General features: G+C 45.1%; 1 protein-coding gene across 1 annotated transcript in view; it reads right to left on the bottom strand.

Annotated features, from left to right (window-relative positions):
• The window catches only part of SCFD2 (sec1 family domain containing 2), a 196,212-nt gene that overhangs the window by 156,954 nt on the left and 17,549 nt on the right, over positions 1-21,709 (bottom strand). Inside the window, exon 3 of the mRNA XM_054383201.1 lies at positions 7,878-8,005. Coding sequence (XP_054239176.1) covers positions 7,878-8,005 — 128 coding nt within the window. The remainder of the gene's footprint in view (positions 1-7,877; positions 8,006-21,709) is intronic.

Raw genomic sequence — 21,709 nt, 5'->3', positions numbered from 1 at the left:
AGCTCCCTCAGCCTGTCCCCATAAGCAGAGGTGCTCCAAACCCCTGACCATTTCTTCATGGCCCTCCTGCAGCAGTATTGTTACTCATGGCATATCTCACAGCAATGCTCACCAGCATCTATGCAAGCAAATGCTAATTAAAGCCCCCAATCATTTCCTCTTTAGAGACCCACAGTATAAAAAGCTAATAACAACATGCATTTACTTTCAACCTTTGATTCACAAATGTTCACTTCTTCATTCTTTATTCCCAGCTTCTGTGAACATCTCCTAAACTGTCTAGAAAAGACCATTTTAACAGAGGGTTTTCCACAATACATTAAGACAAAAAGACTTCATACTGAAGTTAGTAGAAGCTTTGCAGCACCATGTTAGCAAATTATAAAAATATACATTGGGAGAACCCCTGCAAGACCAACACAATTCTGTTTTCTTTTACATTTTTAAGAATTATCTTCAGCTCTAATCACAACCAGACACAGAAGGAGACCTGACCATAAGTTCATATTTAAGTGTTTGGGTTTACTGTCTGGAAAAAAACCCCACCAAAATAATTAACCCCTACCTAATCCTCCCCCTGCCACAAAAAAAAAAAAAAAGAAAAAAAAAGTCTGGAGACACAGAAAAGCCATTGTCACCCACTCCCATCTTCAAAGTAACAGTAAGCCTAGCCAAATAGCCCTGCAACCATGTGCCAGCCACAATTTAATCAAAGATAATATACTACCAGCTTATTGCTCTGCTTCACATCACTGCACAGGGCTCTGTGTTTCACTTCCATCTGCTAACTCTTTTATAGCAGTGAGGTGCAAAGTAAATGAGGTATGAGACACAAATATGACATGCAGTACAATTTTGTTAGGGCTTGAACCATTACCCATCTTACACCACAAGAGGCTACTTAGCATGCAGCAAGCAGGGCCAGTCCCAGGCACAAATCCAGGCTGGGTGCAGAGTGGGCTGAGAGTAGCTCTGAAGAAAGAGACTTGGGGGTGTTGGTTGCTGAGAAGCTCCCCAGGAGCCATCAGTGCCCTCATGCAGCACAGCAGGCAGCTGTGTGCTGGGCTGCAGCCAGAGGAGTGTGGGCAGCAGGGCAAGAGAGGGGATTCTGCCCCTTGACTCTGCTCTGCTGAGACCTCACCTCCAATCCTGCCTCCAGTTCTGGTGTCCCCAGCATGAGAAGGACACAGAGATGTTGGAGTGAGTCCAGAGGAGGCCACAAAGATGATCCAAGGGCTGGAGCACCTCTGCTATGAGGACAGGCTGAGGCAGCTGGGGGTGTTCAGCCTGGAGAAGACTCCAGGGGGACCTTAGAGCTGCCTTCCAGTACCTGAAGGGATCCTGCAGGAAGGCTGCAGAGGGACTTTTCATCAGGGTGTCTAGAGACAGGCCAAGGGGGAATGGTTTGAAGCTGAGGGAGAGTAGGGTTAGAATGGAGCTGAGGAAGAAGTTCTTCAGAAGGAGAGTGGTGAGACTCTGGAATAGGTTGCCCAGGGATGTTGTGGCTGCCTCTTCCCTGGGGGTGTTGAAGGCCAGGCTGGATGAGGTCTTGAGCAGCTGAGTCTAGCTGAGAGGTGTCCCTGCCCATGGAGGAGAGGCTGGTGTAGAGGATCTCTGAGGTCCCTTCCAACCTAAGCCATTCTATGATCAAGGCTTATCAAGAAAAGCCTGACCCCACTACACTCAAGAAGCATTCCCCTGGCAAGGCAAAGGCCTACAAAGAATCCCTCCACATGGGAAAGTATCCAAAATCTTTAGAAACACTCCAAGCTCTTTGAAACCATTTAGCACTCTGAGAAGCAAAAAGCCTTCCTGCCTCCCGGGGTGAGTGATGCAACACAACATCTGCTGCAGTGACCATCACAGGGACAGGGAACATTTACTTCAGGTCAAGACTATACTTCTAGTTGCACTTCAGGGAGAAATCAGGAACTCAGTATTGCAAAAGGCTGGAAACCCCAAATCCGCTTGGCTAGAGAGTCCCACACTGCAGCCTTGTGTTGCTGAGACCAAGAGCAGACTAACTCAGGAAACACTGCCTCATGACCCAGGCTATGGAGTTCAGGTGTGGGACAAGCAGCATCCCCTCTCCTTGGAAGGATGGCCTGAGAACAGTAGGGAGCCCTTGGAGGAGCACTGTCAGACCCCCCACCAGGAGTTTGGGACTCCTTGGGCTAAGCCAGGCCTGTCTCAGCCAAGTTGGTAGAGGAAGCCTCTGCTTCATGAGGATGCCAGGAGGGAGATTTTGGCTGCAGCTTGCTCTCCTGGTGGGTTTGGAGATCAGATAAATGGGCAACAGAAAAACATATACCAGCCTCCCAAGAACCAGTCTACAACATGATCTCCACTCTGCATGGTTCTTCCCCATGAGGGTGGTGAGACACTGGCACAGGTTGCCCAGGGAGGTGGTGGGAGCCTCATCCCTGGAGGTTTTTGCAGCCAGGCTGGATGTGGCTGTGAGCAACCTGCTGTAGTGTGAGGTGTCCCTGCCCATGGCAGGGGGGCTGGAACTGGATGATCCTTGAGGTCCCTTCCAACCTTGACAGTTCTGTGGTTCTGCAGAATCAGAGGTCACAGAGTTATCTGGGTACCCCTCACGCACCCAGAGCTGTGCCACAGAAGGGATTCAAACACCCTGCAGCCCACTTTGAGCCCTGCAATGCTGATCTGCTTTCTCCTCATTTCTAAGGACCTCAAACCCAGACTGACATTGTCTCTCTCCTTGTCTCCATTACAGAATTGTCCTAATTGTAGATATCTGAGATGGGACTTTATTTACCTGGAAAGTTGTGTATGTACTTCTCTACTTCATTACAGCTCATTTTCTTAGTGGGTAGCTTTTATCCTTAAAGTTTAACCCAGGAACTGATGGTACTGAATCTTGATTTAGTTTCTTTTTTTACATTGATCTTGTCAAGAATAAAGAGCCTGTTAAGCACCCTTACAGCTCAAAGCAATTTTTCATTTAAAACAAAAACGTAAAATTAAAATGTACAATCTGTATCTTTTATGTTTCCAGATAAAACATTGATAACATTGATCTGTGTTTTTCCTGTCAATGTTGAGGTACTTTTCTAACTCAAAATGGGACCCTGGGACATATTTCTAGATGAAAAATTTCAGGAACTTTCAGAGTTCAATTCCACCCATGCCCATCTGAAAAGGTTCCAGTGATGCTCTTGACTTCACCCAGCCTTGCTAATTTTGCAGTGAGCTTGATTTTTAAAGCTCTATTTGTACAGCTCAGAGGGTGAGAAAGCAAAAGGCTTTTCTTCTGCCAACAAGGGCTCGTGTGGCAGCACAGTGCACTTTGTTTCTGCCACTGTGTCACTGTTTGCAGTTCTATCAGTCTCCATGCCAGTGAAAAGACACAATAAAGGAATTCAGCCTTGATCAAGGTTTACTGTGCTCTTTCCAAGCAGAAGAGCAAGGGTGTTTCTAAAGCCACAAAAGGACATTTGTAGCAAAGTTTTTACCACTGCCAAATGCTGGGCCAATAGAAAAGTTTTCAACAAGAGATTCATGGGCTGCCAGGCTCAGAAGATGATTAAGATATGCATCAGACTGATGAAGAATGAAATGGGAAGCAGAGGAATGGAAGACCAGCAATCTTTCCACTGTACTGCAAGTCAGGCTGCTGCCTCAGAGCAGGACTCCTGAGCAGAAATAATCCCCTTCCAGGATTTACAATCTCACTTGAATTTAGCACAATGCTCTGAATCTCACCAGCAAGCTATTCTGATGATCTCCTAAACTGCTTTCAAAGGGCTTTTCAAAAGGAGGCTTCATTCTTTAAACGAACTTCTTTAAATGACAGGATTTTTATTATTCCAAAATAATTTACATCTACATATTCATAAGGAGGACACAGAGCTGTTGGAGTCCAGAGGAGGGCCACAAAGACAATCCAAAGGCTGAAGAACCTCTGCTATGAGGACAGGCTGAGGGAGCTGGAGGTGTTCAGCCTGGAGAAGACTCCAGAGAGACCTTAGAGCTGCCTGCCAGTACCTGAAGGGATCCTACTGGAAAGCTGCAGAGGGACTTCTCATCAAGGTGTCTAGAGACAGGACAAGGGGCAATGGTTGGAAGCTGAGGCAGAGCAGGGTTAGACTGGATCTTAGGAAGAAGTTCTTCAGTATGAGGATGGTGAGACTGGAATACGTTGCCCAGGGAGGTTGTGGCTGCCTCCTCCCTGAGGGTGTTCAAGGCCAGGCTGGATGAGGCCTTGAGCAGCTGAGTGTAGTTGAGAGGATGCAGAGTAGATGATCTCTAAGGTCCATTCCAACCTAAGCCATTCTATGTGATTCACACTTACACTGTGGGATATCTGAACAGAACTTGGCACGTATTTCTCCTCCCCAGATATTTATCCGCATGGGTATCAAAAGCACAAATGCAGATGCCTCAGAGGCAAAACAGAGCTGATGCAGCTCATGAAAAGTATTGTTTGTAGGCTTTGGGGTTTATAGGAAGAGTGTGTGTGTGTCCATGTATATGGAGAGAGATGTGGAAAATTTTAATACCTCTTTATTTAAATGAGCATCCAGCAAGAGGCAGCTCCACCTGTTCACAAGCAAACACAGACTGGCTTGGGAAAGGGTTAAGGAAAAACACAGATTCAGAGATCCATAGAATGGTTTAGGTTGGAAAGGACCTTAAAGATCATATAGTTCCATCCCTCCTGCCATGGGCAGGGACACCTCCCACTAGACCAGGTCGCTCAAAGCCTCATCCAACCTGGCCTTGGATACCTTGAGGGAGGAGGATGTAGCTACTGTGTTAATGTCATGGTCTCAGTGCATTTCTATCATCCTGTAAAAGAGGAGCTCAGTGGCAGTAAGCAATACCAAACAAAGCTCACTGTAAGCAATACCAAACAAATATTCCCCAAAAGTCAACACTGGAAGCATTTCTGAGCTCCACGGGAAACTACATCTTCAAAACACATCTGCCCCCTCTGATGTATTTATGGAGGGAATGAATTAAACAGAAGCAAACTGGATGCAGCAGGCACAAAGCCTTTATTGCTGGCTGGCATTCTGCACAGTGCCTTCTCCAGGCCTGACCTCAGAAAAATCAAAGATGCTACACAGCTACACAGCTTGGGTTTTGTTCTGTAAGGAACTGTAAAGTAGCTCTACAGTTGTGTGTTCTAGTTGGTTTAATCACTTGGCACTTCATCTCCCTCTGTCATGCAGTTTCCCAAGACTTGCAGTGCTTTAAAAGTGAAAGAGGATTGGAAAATGCTTGCAAGGAATGCTCTGGACAACTTACTAGTAGGTGTCACATAGTCCTTTCACTCACAAAGTGAAATGAGAGAAAAAAAAGGCATTTTTCCTCGGACAAAAATGGCAAGAAAAAGGAAAAAAAAAAAAGCAGGGGGGCAAATACTCTTTAAAACTGCTGTAAGAGTCCTGCACTATTTACAAATGTCATGGAGATGGTCTTCAGGTTGAAACTGGGCTTGCTCCAAACATCCATCCACCTAAACTTTCAACAGACTGTTGCCAGCTCATCTTCAGCCACTTTCTTTCTACACTGCTCCCTTATGAAACAATCAAACAGAATCACACACACAATTGTCAGGGTTGGAAGGCACCTCAAGGAGCAGCCAGCGCCAACCGCTCTGCCATAGGCAGGGACACCTCACACTACAGCAGGTTGCCCAGAGCCACATCCAGCCTGGCCTTAAAAACCTCCAGGGATGAGGCTCCCACCACCTCCTGGGCAACCTGTGCCAGTGTCTCACCACCCTCATGGGGAAGAACTTCCTGACGTCTAATCTAACTTTCCCCTCTTCTAGCTTGGATCCATTCCCCCCAGTCCTATCACTCCTATCACTCCCTGACACCCTAAAAAGTCCCTCCCCAGCTTTCTTGTAGCCCCCTTCAGATATTGGAAGGCCATAATAAGGTTTCCTCAGAGCCTTCTCTTCTTCAGACTGAACAACTCCAACTCTCTCAGTCTGTCCTCATAGGAGAGGAGCTCCAGCCCTCTGCTCATCCTCGTGGCCCTTCTCCGGACATGCTCCAGCATGTCAACAGGACTTCCAGACATCCCCCTCTACCCCTTTCCTTGATCCAACTAATAAAATGAATATGCCAACCAAGAACATCTGAAAGCAAAGCTCCAATCAACTCAGTTCAAAAACTGTGGCAAAATTTGTTGATTCCCTTTGTTTCTCTTTCTTCTCCCTCAGTACTCCTCTCCTCTCTCTACTCCTGCTGCTTTCAATGGGAGGAGAGAGAATTCCCAGTGGAATGCAGATATCTGAGGGTATTGAGGAGAAAGCACAGTTCTCCTAGTCTCCTTCCCTCTCAGGAAGGTATCAAAACCCAAAACTTTGAGCTGTGTGTCCTCCCACAACTGTCTGAACTTCAGCCCCACAGAGTCAGGCAGAGAAAGCAGCAGGCTGGGCATGAGGCACGTTGCTTGCAGGAGAAACGTGGGCAAGCACATGCACAGCTCACAGTAAAGAGCAACCTTTCACAGCCCAGAAAACAACAGAGTTTATTTCCCTTGCACTGAAAATACAGAAACAGGACGGGATTAAGTTTCTCATCACTGCAGAGGGCTCCTGTGCTGCCACAGTGTCACAAAGATGCAGTTTTTCAGGCAGGTGGCCACTGCAGGAGGGCTCAGCTACACCAAATGGAATTCAAAGCTTTGCTTTCAGATGTAACTCACTCCCTACTTCCAGGGAGAGGGGGGGAAAAAAAAGGCAAAAGAAGTAGTAGCAAGGAAAACACTGACCATCTGACACAGCTGGTTTTAGTAAGAAGAGGCAAATTTGATGCTAGAAGAAGCCTCTGACATTTAATATTAGGGCCATTAATAAGTTAGAAAATACCCCAAGTGTTAGGAAAACCTGTGTGCAATCCACCATGACCTTCCCAAACTAAACCCAGCAACGAGGATCAGAACAGGCCTCTTGAATTCTTCCTTCTCAACAAATGCAGCAATTGCTAAGCACCACAATTTTGAGCTTCCCTACAAAGAACTCAGGTGTTCTGTAGCAATGAATGTTGTCATGGTGTAGATCTGCTCTAAAAAGGCATTAATCTATGTGTCATTAGACAATTTGACATCGAGGTGTGAGCTTCAGGTTTTCTGCATTCATGCTCAAATAAGAACTTAGGATTTTGGTGACTGCAGTGCCCTCCTTTCCTTGCTTCACATTTTACCTATGGCTTCCACTTATAGACCAGAAATACCCTGTGGTAGCCACAGTGCTCACCTGAAATCTGTTGACAAGGATGAGGAGAAAGCAAAGACAGGGGTTGGGGGTACTCAAGAGGAAGCAAAGGAGCTGATTACTGCTCTCAATCATCTGAAGGTTTCTGCATTTCGAATAAAACACTTCCCTTTCACTTATATACCAGAAATATGCTAGCCATGGTGCTCACCTGAATCTGTTGACAAGGATGAGGATAAAGCAAGGTTAAGGTAGAGGGTCCCCAAGAGGATGAAAAGGGGCTGTGATTTCTGCTCTCAATCTTGTGAAGGTTGCTGTATTTCAAATAAAACAATTCCCTTTCACTTACATACCAGCAATATCCTATGATAACCACGATGCTCACCTGGAATCTGTTGACCAGAATGAGGACAAACCAAGGATAGGGGTTGGAGGTCCTCAAGAGGAAGCAAAGAAGCTGATTTCTGCTCTCAATCTTGTGAAGGTTGCCGTATTTCAAATAAAACACTTCCCTTTCACTTCCCAGAAATATCTCATGTTAGCCATGATGCTCACCTGAAATCTATGACCAGAATGAGAACAAACTAAGGATAGGGGTTGGGGGTCCCCAAAAGGAAGCAGAGGAGCTGACATCCTCTTTCACACTACCAGTGTGTAGGAAAGGATATTTGACACCACTCACCCATGCTCATTTTAATAGGCAAATTTTCTCTGCTCGCAGCCTCCACAAGGTGTCTCCTAGCCTCCATCACAGCTTCCTTCTGTTTGAGGTTCATGAAGGACTCCCAGAGAGCTCTGGCAGCTGGATCACTGTAAGAAAACGACAGGGTTACACTAAACATTGCTTGAAGAATGGAGCAAGCTCAAGACAACATTTGTATTTTAAGAGGAGTGCTTCTACTTAGTAACTTCTCTGAGGTGGGCAGCATACAAGTGAAAAATCAGGGGATGTCAAAGCTTGATTTGTCTTAGTGGAACATTTGTGACAGTTTAAAAACAAAGCAAACAAACAAACAACAACAACAATAACAAAAAAATCGGTATTTTACTTTTTTTTGGCCAGCAGTTCTAAATTGTAAGAACCCACATATAATAAATGAACATGGCAGCCTCAAAGGAACCCCTGCTGTTCAACCAGGGGAATACCAGAAACAGTCCAAACTTCTTCAGTTACCAAAAAAAGAAGCTACAAAAAGGCTGGGCACTAACTTCTCCATGAGAGTTTAAATCCCAAAGCCAATACTTCCAGCACTGCAGGCTGTTGGTGTGATTTGATGAACTCCCATCCCCTAGGAGTTTCATCATGGCAAGAAGAATCCATAGCCTAATGTCGTAAGTGTCCTTATGGTTCCTGTACTCACAGGTTTCCTGTTTAGGGTTCCTGTTGCTAAGCTTAAATTAGGAATTTGTGTGGCTCATCTGCACTCAGTTCCCTTACATTCTTCTCTCCTCTAGGCCACTGCATTTGTTGCTGTTGTGAATGAATTGGGTAGGGTTTTTTTTAAGCTAGGAGTGGGAAGAAAGGAGGAAAAAATCCTTGCCTGGGGCTAGAGACACACATTGGGAGTAACTGCCTTGGATTTCTTTTTTATTTGTTTTCTTTCTTAAAGAAAAAAATTCCCTCAGCTTTTTTTCCCCTCAGGAGACATTTAACTCCTAAATAGGTTTTGCTGTCATTTACAACATGCTTATAAACATGCCAAACCAAGCTTTGTTTGGTGGCAAATAAAAAGCCCCCAACAATTCATTCACTTGAAGCCTGTGACAGAGAAGCTGTGCTTAAACTCTGCTGCAAGGGCAGGGCTGTGCTCAGCAAATCTCTGCTATCTCCCACACCAGGTAAGGGGATGGCCACGTCCCACTCCTGTCAAACCAGGAACCCACATCCTCTGTCGAAGCCTGAGTGGGTGGAAGGACCATGGGAAGAAAGCTGAGTTGACTCTTCTGAACAAACCACAAACAAATAGGAAGAGCAAATTTCATCCTATTGCCATGCTTGAAGAAAGGAAAAATCAGATGCCTGACACCATCTTTCCATTTCTCTTTCACATAGTGCAACTCAGCTTTCCTCCAGTGGTGGAGGCAGGAGGCAGCACATCCCAAAGCAGCCAGGACATCTGGAGCAGGGCCCTCTACTCATTTGTCAAGTGTGATGTCAGCACTGGTGCTGAGTAGTGTTCATGGGCAGCAGTTTTAACCTCCCAGCATCACTTCTAAACTCAGCCTATGGATCCTGCTCACATCCCGTTCACAGGGCCCAGCTGTCATTTACAATTGTGCCTGAGGTCTGGGTTGCAAGCAGCCACCACTTTGCTTGTTACCTAATCCCTTCCTGAACATGCAGATCCAAATGTGAAGCTGTAGAGATCAGGAAACAGGACCAAACCAGCAGGAAGCTAGTTTCAAAAAGAGGTTTGTTTCTTCTTTTTTTTTTTTTTCTGTCTGGAAGAAAAGTCAAGCTTCTCTTTTCCACTGTTTCAACCTGTTCTCATTTTCCCAGTTCTCTTCATCCCCATAAACATGAGCAGACTCACAGAAAGACAGACCCCAGGAGCTAAGACTTTAAAACAGAGGAAAAAACAAACATAAGGAAGCTACAATAAAAGTCTCACAGACTATACACAGGTTTGGATAGTCTCAACTTTCTCACTCTTATACTTCATAAAGATGTTTAGCAAATAGTAAAGGGTGGGAAATTGATCCCCAAAGCACCTACAGACCTCAGTAAAAGTCATTATTTTTCTGCTTCTTGCCTTTGCTTGCTGCTCTCCCTTCCCAAAGCTGTCAGTTTAGACTGCAAAGTCTTTGAAAGCAACCTATACTATAGTTGTATCACCATTACTACAAGTCCCTACTTCAGCTGCTACTCCTACTTGCTCCTAGTTTAAACATAAAAACCCTTCCAAAACAACAGATTGATTATTTTGAATTTAAAAAAATAAAATAATAAAAGGAGAATGACTCATATAAATGAAACAAATGGCAGGGGAGGGTAGAGGAGGTTGGTTTGCTTTTTTGCTTTGTAAACTCTTTCTTCCTCCTTTAGCCACAGTAGGTTTGCTTTAATCCCAGGGACCTAAGTTTGCATGATCTCTGAGGGCTGCTTCAGCACACCAAAAATAGCAGAGAGTAAACCAGCTGTGGTGTAGCCTAAGAGCAGATGGGGGTCAACCACACTCCTGTATGCTGGGATCTCTGTCATCCACCAAGTTTCTGGTGACATTTTTCATCTGGAAACATTTTTCATCTGGAGACATTCCATTCTCCTGTGCAGAATACCTAGTGGTTTAGGTGCCATCTAGAGAACAACCTCTAAAGAGCATGAGATCAATATGCATGTGTAGCTCACGTGCACAGCCAGCTGTCTAGGTCAAGCCACAGAAAGCAACAGTGCTGTGGTCAGCCCATTTTTTCGGTACTGAAACAAGGAAAAGAAGCAACAGAATTATGCCATTTTAAAAAAGCCCCAAAACAAACATTTCCCTCTCACCCCCTACTCCAATACCCTTTCAGAGAAAGGCTTGTGCTTTGAACAACTGCCCATGCTTTAACTTCATCAGTGACAAGAGAGGAAAGGTGCTGGGAGTGAGTCAGCAGGACACAGCCCAGGGCTCTGCCGCTGCCTCTTGCCTGATCTGAGAAGCCACTGCAGCTTTTTCCCTCTAGAGCTTTCTAACACTCGGAAACAATATTATCTTATCTTCCCTTGTGGTGAGACATTTGTCTGTGATTGCCTTTCAGCTCTTGTCACAGCCCCTTCCCCTCCTCTTTTTCCCATCTGCAGTTCCTCTGCTTGAGTCCAAACGCCCTAACCCGATGACACTGGTGCCATAAGCAGTGCTGAGCAGGGGATCCAGTCCCCCAGTTCCAATCTCTCCTTCCTCTTGCATTCCCTTCACTTCCCAAGGTCTGTTTATTGATTTTACACATTATCTAGTGAACCACTACACTCTGAAAATAGCTTTTTATTTTTTTTCATCTAAGTATATTTTTTTTAATATTTTACACATTACAGAGCCTTTAAAAAGATTTTGCCTAAATCATGAGGCTTCCACCACCTCCCTGGGCAACCTCTTCCAGTGTCTCACCACCCTCATGATGAAGAACTGCTTCCTAACATATAATCTAAATCTCCCCTCCTCTAGCTTGGATCCATTTACCCCCAGTCCTATCTCTACCTGACACCCTAAAAAGTCCTTCACCAGCTTTCTGGTAGTCCCCCACAGTTACACTCTACAGTTACACTACAGTGCAGGCCAGGAACTCTAAACCATTCTTCAGTATCACAGAATTGTCAGGGTTGGAAGGGACCTCAAGGATCAGCCAGTTCCAAGCCCCCTGCCATGGGCAGGGACACCTCACACTACAGCAGGTTGCTCAGAGCCACATCCAGCCTGGCTGCAAAAACCTCCAGGGATGAGGCTTCCACCACCTCCCTGGGCAACCTGTGCCAGTGTCTCATGGGCAACAATTCCTTCCTAACATCCAATCTGAATCTACCCATTTCTAGTTTTGCTCCATTCCTCCCAGTCCTATCACTCCCTGACACCCTAAAAAGTCCCTCCCCAGCTTTCCTGTATGCCCCCCCAGTGACACTATAATGCGGTCCAGGAACTCTAAACCATCCTTCGATATAGATGTCACAACAAGAGGTAAATTATTGCAGTGCACCCCTCTGTGCATCTCCTCTCTTCCAACACCTTTTGCAGAGCACAGCAAGCCTGACAATGAGAGCACACAAATGCAGGGGGTTGTGCCATTAGCCAGTCACACCAAGGAGCTTTGATTTTTGCTCACAGGTTTTGATAGCCTGTCCCTTCCTTTTATCATTGGTCCCAGTACCTAATCAACCAGCCAGCTCACAAAACAGAATGAAAACAATCCCAGGAGTTATCTGCTAGACTAATTATTGCTTTATGAAACAAAAGCATTACTTTATGGCCAGAGATAAGGCTGCAGTCTTTGACAAGCCCTGGTAGACACAGCTAGAGCATTCAGTATACATAAAGCAAGGTTTGTGACACCTGAGAATTCCAAATTTCTCTCTTCCCCTCATACCCGAGTGTTAGATTTTTTCAAAATGAGTCATTCTTTGTTCCAACATTAATTAAATTCAACTGCATGTGGTGCGGACTTTAAAATAATGACCAAAAAAAGGCTATAAAGGGAGAGGATGAAATCCAGACACCTAAAAGATGCAGCTTCCTTATACTTCTGGTATTTGCATGCCAGGAGCACCCAGGGCAGGCTGCTCAGGAATGCATCCTGCTGGGGTTGGAAAGGCTCCAGAGAAGGAGACTCCACAACTTCTCTGGGCAGCCTGCTCCAGGGCTCTGCCACTCTCACAGTAAAGAAGTTTCTCCTCATGTTGAGGTGGAACCTCCTCTGCTTCAGCTTGATCCCATTGCCCCTTGTCCTATCATTGGACATCCCTAAGCAGAGCCTGGCTCTGTCCTCCCCACACTGCCCTGCACATCTTCATCAACAGCAATGAGAGCACCTCTCAAGCTCCTCTGCTCTAATCTAGAGCCCCAGCTCCCTCAGCCTGGCCTCCCAGGGAGATGTTCCACTGCCTTCAGCAGCTTTGTGGCTCTGTGCTGGACTCTTGCAAGCAGTTCCCTGAGGCCCTTCTTGACCCGAGGAACCCAAAACTGGACATAATATTCCAGATGCAGCCTTACCAGGGTAGGGTAGAAGGGCAGGAGAACCTCTCTTGACCTACTAACCACAGCCTTTCTAATCCACCCCAGGATGCCCAGTTTGCTGCCAACGTGAGCTTTGCACTAATTCACATTTGCTTAAAGATGCAATATCCACACTAAGTGCCCAGAACCACAGAAACCCAGCAGCAGGGTGGGTAGAAGATCATTACTATGAGGGACAAATCCCTTACTGGCAGTATGTTATTTGCAACAACCTGGCTGTGAGCCTGGAGCAAAGAGCAACAGATCAAGAAACATCCCCCCTCCCCCAATTCCCCTGATCTTTCAGATGGAGCCAAGGCTGAACCAAAGCCTCTCCAGACAGACTGCACACTTCTGGACACAAATGAAGGGGACAACAGCCAGGTCCCTGACTGCACCCACTCCACACACAGCTGCCCCCACTGGAGAGAACCAACAGGGACTCGTGGAGCTGGGAAAAGCCAACAGGGAGTTGAGGAACTGGGAAGTGCCAACAGGGACTCGTGGAATGGGAAAGAGCCAACAGGGACTTGTGAAACTGGCAAATGTGCTCAGCCTAATAGAAAGTAGGAGCATGAACTATTTTTCAATCCATCCTAACCCCTAAGACCCAGGTAAACAAAAAGTTAATCTCATCTTTGCACTGTGATTGCAGAAAACCACCACAGGAGCATTAGATATCACCATCCTCACCCTAGACTAGTAAAGATATTGCAACGTGGCAACTGGTTAAAAAAGCTCTTTGCAATTAGGCAGCTTAGAACATCATTCTTACAGCCTCACTTAGATGTATGTTAAAATACCCTCCATGTATTAGTTTTTCTCATAAGAACATGCAAATGGTACTGAAAAAAAACAACTAAGAGCCTGAGAGCCCATGTTAGAGAACATAAAAGCGTTCCAGAATCATTTAACTGTTGTTTGCCAGTTTCACTCCAAGCCCTGAAGCCATTTGGTGGATGTAATCTGCTCTAGACTCAACTGTGGCTGTGTACTTTGGCACCGATTCAAAACAGAGAGGTTATTGTTTGATTTATATGCCAAAAGCCTCTTAGATAAAGGGGCTAATGGCAGGCTGATAGCTTCAGCCTTTGCATGTGCTGTTTATACAGAGCCTTCTTTCCTCTCCCTCCTTTCTGCCTGGACTCCAGGAAGGCTGTGTCACATCAAGATCAAGTTAATTAATTAACTCATACTACCATAATTTGATTGATAAAACAATGGATTCAACTAAAGGTCATGGGGAGTGCTGCTAAAACACCAACAGCACAGATTGTTTCTGCTGCATTAAGGCTTTGAGATTTGCATTTTTCTACACTGAAAAGAGCAATTCTAAAGCAACAATCACACTGCACAAACTGATGGGAGAAGCTATGAAAAAAATGAAACTGTCAATTAAAGTGCACCACAAAGTTCAGCAGATATTTCAGCACTTCATGAGGTATCTGAGCAAAGAATAAGTCAACTCCTACAACAGGAAGGGCCACATAAGAGAATTATGTGTGATTAGTCTGCAAACTATTGAACTCCCCCCAAAAGAAAACTAAAGGCCTTCCCTGTGAGATAACCTTTGCTATTTACTACAGCCAGACCTGGAGTATTTCCTGAGATATAAATGCTTCTGTACTGTTAAAATATTCCTAGAGGTAACAGCTGAGTTGGGGTTGTTCAGCCTGCAGAAGACTCCAGGGGCTCCTTAGAGCTGCCTTCCAATACCTGAAGGGATCCTACAGGAAGGCTGCAGAGGGACTTTTCATCAGGGTGTCTAGCAATAGGACAAAGGGGAATGGTTTGAAGCTGAAGCAGAGCAGGGTTAGAGTGGAGCTGAGGAAGAAGTTCTTCAGTGTGAGGGTGGTGAGACTCTGGCACAGGCTGCTCAGGGAGGCTGTGGCTGCCTCCTGCCTGGGGGTGCTGAAAGCCAGGCTGGATGAGGTCTTGAGCAGCTGAGTCTAGTTGAGAGGTGTCCCTGGCCATGCTGGGGAGGTTGCAGGAAATGAGCTTTGAGGTCCCTTCCAGCCTAAGCCATTCTAGGATTCTGTGATGATTCCATGATACAGCTCAGCTGAATGTCATGCAATACAGGACTAAAAGGAGAATCAATAATTTAGGAGGTTCTTAGAAAGACAACCAACATAGCAACCCCCAACTGCTTCACAGCTACTCTGTTTACCTACAGCTCTTTGCTTGGGGCTGAATTCCTTTCCCCTCATTCACAGATAAATAGACAGTAAATCAAACTCTTTAAATTTGAAATATTTTTGGTCCCAAGGGTGAACTGAATTACAATAAATTGTGACAATTAATTCTTAAAGGGTTGTCAAGGATTCAGTTCATGTCAGGAACTGAGAGGAGAAATTCCTCCCAATAAAAGTGCAGTCTGCATTTTGCCTCCTTGGCTCTTTAGTGAAAAAAAAAAAAAAAAAAGAGAGAAACTGCACTTTCCTGGCTCATTCATACATCTACTTTACAGATGGCCATATTTATAAACTAGGATATGTACACAAGTCTGATGACTGTGGTCAACCAGCATGTGAAGCAGGTTCCTCCCTTGCCAAACCCACGGTGTTATGTTTTCATCAAACATTTCCTCAACCCCAGCATCATGTAAACTTGCAAGCACAAGCATCTTACCCACACTCCTGTTTCATGTTGATCTAAATATAGATGTATTTATATCTATATCTATGCTGTGATATACAGACAAGAAGATTTTTGGCTTCAGCAAGCCAAAAAAAAAACAACATTCAATGTATACATTTCAGCATCCAGGACACAGAACAACTTTACTTGCTAATAACCACAGAGATGAGGCAGTGCAGCTGTGCACAGAGTGATGTTACTGAGAAGTAATGCAGCTCCACTCACTGCTGCTTCCAGTACCAAAGAGTGGTAGTGTAAACCAAGGACACCAGTGTACATGAAACCAAAACAGAAAAATAAGTCAAGACAGCAGAAAAGGAATCTGTGGACCACATTTTACTGTGAGCAAAGTCAGCACAAATGGATGTGCACACTGAGTACCTGAAAAGAAGATCTGAGTTTTAAATCCTCTTGTTCTGTTCCATTTACACAGCATCACAGAATATATCTGGTTGGAAGAGACCTCCAACTCAGTCCAGCAGCATAAGAGGGGCATGGAGCTGGTGGAGCAGGTCCAGAGGGTTACAAAGATGATCAGAGGGCTGGAGAACCTCCCCTACAGGGACAGGCTGAAAGAGTTGGGGCTGTACAGCCTGGAGAAGAGAAGGCTCCAGGGAGACCTTAGAGTAACCTTCCAGTATCTGTAGGGGATTCTACAAGAAAGCCAGGAAGGGACTTTTTGTAAGGGTTTGTAGTGATAGAATGAGAGAGAATGGCTTAGAGATTGGGGAGGGTAGATGTAGGCCCCCTGCAAGTACTGGAATGCAGACATATTGGGAGTCATCCCAGCAGGCAGGCTTAGCTCTGCAATTTCAGGTGGCATCTCTCATCACATTCTACAGCCCAGACTGCCAGTGAGGTTCCACACCATCTGACTACCGTGCCAACTGCACCATGGTGTTTGTCCTAATGCTAATGTTGGAAGATGTTATCCTGAGACAGGCCTGAAGGAAGCCAAGGGATGCTAGAGAAGGTAAGGGGTGCAGGAAAAGGAACCCACGCTGACCTGTTGCTGCTCACCAAGCTGAAGCATGACTGAAAGGGAAGCATTAGTCATGCAAACAGCCCTGAAACAGAAGCCATGGCTGGCAGCTGCACCAACAAGAGACAGATCAGCAGCTCTGCCTGGAGTCCTTTATGACAGTTACTTATTACCTTCAAGAACCCCTATAATCCTGTATGATTATTATCCTGGAACCAACTGCCTCTGGTTGTCTTAAAAGACATGAATTTCAGTGCATCTCCTTCAAAGCTTGGATTATCTCAAGAACTTTACTGAAAGCCTAGTGTACCACTAAAAGAGGGATTCTATTAATCTTTTCTAAGGATTCTTCTGTTTGATCTACTGCAAGTGTGCTTTCCAAACACGAGGTCTCATCATTTTAACCTTTTCTACTGACATCCTAAGCAGATGGAGCTGGCAGATGACTGGAAGAGAAAAGAAAGCAGGCAAGATGCATCTCAGGAAGGTAGGACTGGTTTTGCAGAAGCTGACTAATGGTTAGGTTTTACTAACCCTTGAAGTATTGAATCCCTCTAAGCTCCATCCTGTACACAGGCATGATTGTGAACATGTCCAATGGAAAGAGAACAGCAGATTAACTATCAACTGGGCTCTAAGATGTGGTCAGCACGCCTCAAAACTTTTTAATTCTATCCTTCCTCTAATTCCCATCTGTTCCTTTTTTAAAATGATGTCATTTAACAACACATAATGCATGCTGTTACCCTTTTCATCCATTAATCACCTGGGCAGGGTCCCCTCCCTTCCATGATAGCCCCACACCAGCCATCTCTGCAGAAGGAGCCTTTATCACAGGCCACAGAACATTCAGCATGTAAAAAAATAACCCAAAGGTTTATTCCAGCTGTCCACCAGCACTCAAAAGCAGAAGTGGCACCTGATCTTTAGACCCCAGAGCAACAATTAAAGGCAGGCTGATCCAAACAACCAACCACAGCAATTGGGAGGATTGCCAGAGAAACAACACAGCTGACCACCCAGATGAACACTGAAACCAGCTTGCTTCCTTCAAGACAACCAAAAGAAAAAAGAAAAAAAGAAAGAAGGGGAAAAAAGACAAAAAAAAAAAGACAAAAGAAAAGGAAAAACAAAAAAAAAAGAAAAAATCACTGAAAAGTGAAATTCTTTTTGTTGATAGTACAATTGCTTATTGTGCCTCAATCCAGCCTGTTTTCTAATTAGCAGCTTGGATGTAGTATTTTGTGAGACCCCCACCTGCAGCACTGCATCAGTTCTGGGGCCCCCAGCGTAAGAGGGACATGGAGCTGCTGGACTGGGTCCAGAGCAGGGCCACAAAGATAATTAGAGGGCTGGAGAACCTCCCCTATGGGGACAGGCTGGGAGAATTGGGGCTGTTCAGCCTGGAGAAGAGAAGGCTCCAGGGAGACTTTAGAGCTGCCTACCAGTACCTGAAGGGGCCTACAAGAAAGCTAAAAAGGGACTAGGAATGGACTGAAGCTGGAAGAGGAGAGATTGAGACTGGAGATAAGGAAGAAATCCTTGCAAGTGAGGTTGGGGAGACACTGGAACAGGTTGCCCAGGGAGGTTGTGGCTGCCGCTTCCCTGGAGGTGTTCCAGCCCAGGCTGGATGAGGTCTTGAACAACCTGAGCTAGTGGAAGGTGTCCCTGCCCATGGCAGGAGGGCTGGAATTGGATGATCTTTAAGGTCCCTTCCAACCATTCTATGAATCTGTGGCAGTTTGGGCTGGGTGCCCCCTGCCACTGCTACATGAGATACACCTCTGGTGTCCTGGGTGCCCACCCACAGGGGTGGACACAGGAAATGGCGTATTTCTACCCATAAATCCTGCACCCTATAAGGCCATCTGCAGAGTCATTCCCTTCCTCTTTCTTCCCTCTCTGCTCCCATGGGAGATGTCCTCTCTTATCGGGTAATGCCGGGGGAGTATCCTCAAGGCCTCTTAGGCCTGACTAGGCCTAATGCCAGGAGGAGAATGGAGGGGGGGGGCAGTCTCAGACCTGGCCAGCCTGAGACTTGCCTAGCAGTGGGAGGGGGGGGAAGGAAGAGCCCTGAGGGATTGGGTAGACCCTCAGGTGGGAGGAAGGGAGGACTGGGAAGCTTTTGGGAATCCTGTGAGGGGATTCTGTATGCTTTAGGATGTTCTTTTCCACTATGCTTTGTAGTTTGTAGTTTTCTGTAGCTTCACCAATTCGTTTTTCCATTTTAACTTTTTCCATCACTCTCCAATCCGTTTGCGTGTGTCATTCTTTTGTCCCTTTCGGGGCAAGAGATGTTCTGGCTGGCCTCAAACCAGTACAGAATCTATGAATATAATATGGAGTATTCAGCTGGACTGCATGCAGTGAAACTTTAAGGCAGTTTCCTTAAACTACACTTCCTTTTCTTTTTTTTCCATAATAGAGGAGACAAGAAGATAAACTCTACAGTGAGCCAGGAGTTAACTTGGAGGATTTACAAAATGAGTAGGAATTTGGTTTCTAGATTAATTTTCAAATTTACTAACTGTGGCTTTCTAGAAAATGCTATTTCATCAGAACAAAATGAGTAGAAATCTAGATGATCTTTAAGGTCCCTTCCAACCCAAACCACTCCATGAATCTATGAATAAAGGGAAGGCTCCATGCTGAAAGGCTTCCCAGCCATGCCACAGCCCTCTTGCTGACAAACCTTTGCTAATAAAGCAAATCATTATTCCACCTACCCCAAAATTCTTTCTTCCTCCTCTACCGGTGGTCAAAACTCTGCAGAGGCAAAGGAAAAGACCAAGTGGTTTCTTAAAACCTTCTAATATTCATAACCAGAGTTTCAGCTGGCTGCTTTTTTTTAGTCTGACTAAATGTTTCTGTAAAATGTTTCATTCCTCCAAGCTGCAGAACAGCTTCCACAGCATGCCAGACTGAGTCAACTGCATGAATCACATTAATTGAAAGCTTCTGAGTAGGATTTTGCACACTACAAGGTACATCCAAAGTCTTGCCAAGAAGCTCTGAAAAAAAAAAAAAAAGGAAAATTAAATAAATGTTGTATATTAAAGAGTTGCTTGTCAGGGATTTTAATTTAGCTTGGTTTTTTTTTTGACAAAGCAAATGAATGATGCTAAAAATAAAGTCTGATCCTTACAGCAGATGTACTGCTTGGGAATACTACATGTAAGATAAAATAGGTTAGTTCAGAGCATTCTCTTCTGTGTTTTAAGGGCTACTTTAATAAGAAGTACTCCAGTGCAGGAACAGTTAGTAATGAGGTGCTGACAATTGACTCCACACTCGGGGGTTGCACTGCAGTGCCAAGTCCACTTTTACAGATGCACACTGCTTAGCTCTCCAATAGATGTCCTCGAGGCATGGAAAGCCAATATATTTTGGGTCCCATTTGGCAGCAGAGAGAGATGAGACAAGTGAAAACATTTACCCAGGACACATCTGAAAGGTGTTTTTCTTATTAGAGAAATGTAAGAAAACAAACCCGGATGCCACGGAATGCCAGGAATTCCCTTCACTCAATGTTTTTGATTTACAAGGCCACTTTTTCTTAGTCTCCTTCGACCCTCCTCCCTCATTTGCTGGCCTAAAGCCTTGAAGTACTGATGCAACCTCTTGTCTAGGCCATTTTGAGGGCTTAATGTAGAGGAATATGTCTTTATCAGTGAAGGGAAGAGATGGAAGAGAAGCCTCTCCATAAGTGACTCACGTACTACAAGCATCATTGCTGATAAAGTCTTATGGCACAGAGGAGTTAAAGATACTCACTTCAAGAGCTGAGAAGTGTTCAAGTAGAGACTTGGAGACACAAAGTAAGTACTACAAAAACCAAATCTGAAGCAGACCTTACATCTTCAACATGCATTGTTTGAATGCAGAGGGCAAGATTCTCTTCTAGGATGCTGGTAAAAGCAAATAGAGCAATTTGAGGGTTTGGCCTTCCCTTATTCCCCTCTCTTACTTCAAAGGAACATATTTGTCACAGTTTGAATGCCAACCTAGAGCCCCAGCTTCTTCAGATCTCATGCAGACCTCTAGCCTTCAAAATCAAACTGACAGATATGCAGAGAGAATAAAGCTCCAGCCTCTGGCTTTCATTTTTATAACCATTTCCATGCTCTGGTTGATCTATCATAGAGAAGGAGATAAGGACTTCTGCCTACATTGCATGTATTTACTGTGTCTTCTGGGTATCTTCTCACAATCCCTCCCTGATACACAGAATGAGTCAGGAGAGCAGAATTTTGTCTTAATCCAAAAGCTCTGGACTTTTGGTGGCTCTTTGTAGTCATTCAATATTAACACTGCTTCCCCTCCTACAAAGGCCTTGCTTAAGAAGTGTGTTGGGTGCTGTCTAATTCCCCTCCTCCTCCACATTCCCTTCTTGCCATCAAAGCAATTGTATCATTGGCAGAATTTTCTGCCCTGTGCAAAAAGGGTTTGAAGCCATGACCAATTCAGTTGTCATTAATAAGAACTGCAGCTTTCTGCTGAGGATAATTCCCTTTTCCCAAGGGGAGGCCAAAGCTTGAACACAGACAAGGTGCAGCACAGACACTCACTGTGTGTTCTGTGGCTGTTTCCAGTACCTGAAAACAGCCCAGCACGGATTTCTTTTTCTGGTTGCCTCTTTAGATCAGTAGTTGAGTCATGGAGAGGTTTAGCTGAGGCCATAAAACTTGTCTCCCACAGCAAATGTGATTTTTTCCCAGTTGAAGCTCATTTTAGGAAACACATTCACAACCTATGGAAATCACAGAAGGGTTTGGATTGAAAGGAACCTCCAAAGGTCATCTAGTCCAGCCCAAATGCAGTGAGCAAGGACATCTTCCACTAGATCAGGTTGCTCAGAGCCCTGTCGAGCCTCACCTTGAATATCTGCAAGGATGGGGCCTCAACCACCTCCCTGGGCAACCTGTTCCACCCTCATGGTGCAGAACTTGTTCCTAACATCCAATCTAAAACTGCTCTTCTCTAATTTCAAACCACTGCCCCTCATCCTGTCACTGCAGGCCTTTGGAAACACAAATGGGAACTCACTTTGGACTTTTCAAGTGTCTGCTTAGACAGACACAGCCTTTGTGCTGCTACTGAACTCAGAACCTAGCTGCAGGAAAATGCACTCTGGCCACACCAAAAGAAAAACTTTGCAAGCTTTACACAAGGAAAAAATGAAACTTAGAAAATTCACAACAAAAGTAT

Source organism: Indicator indicator, chromosome 8, assembly GCF_027791375.1.
Source record: "Indicator indicator isolate 239-I01 chromosome 8, UM_Iind_1.1, whole genome shotgun sequence".
NCBI lineage: Eukaryota > Metazoa > Chordata > Aves > Piciformes > Indicatoridae > Indicator > Indicator indicator.
This window is presented reverse-complemented; position numbering and strand designations above follow the sequence as displayed.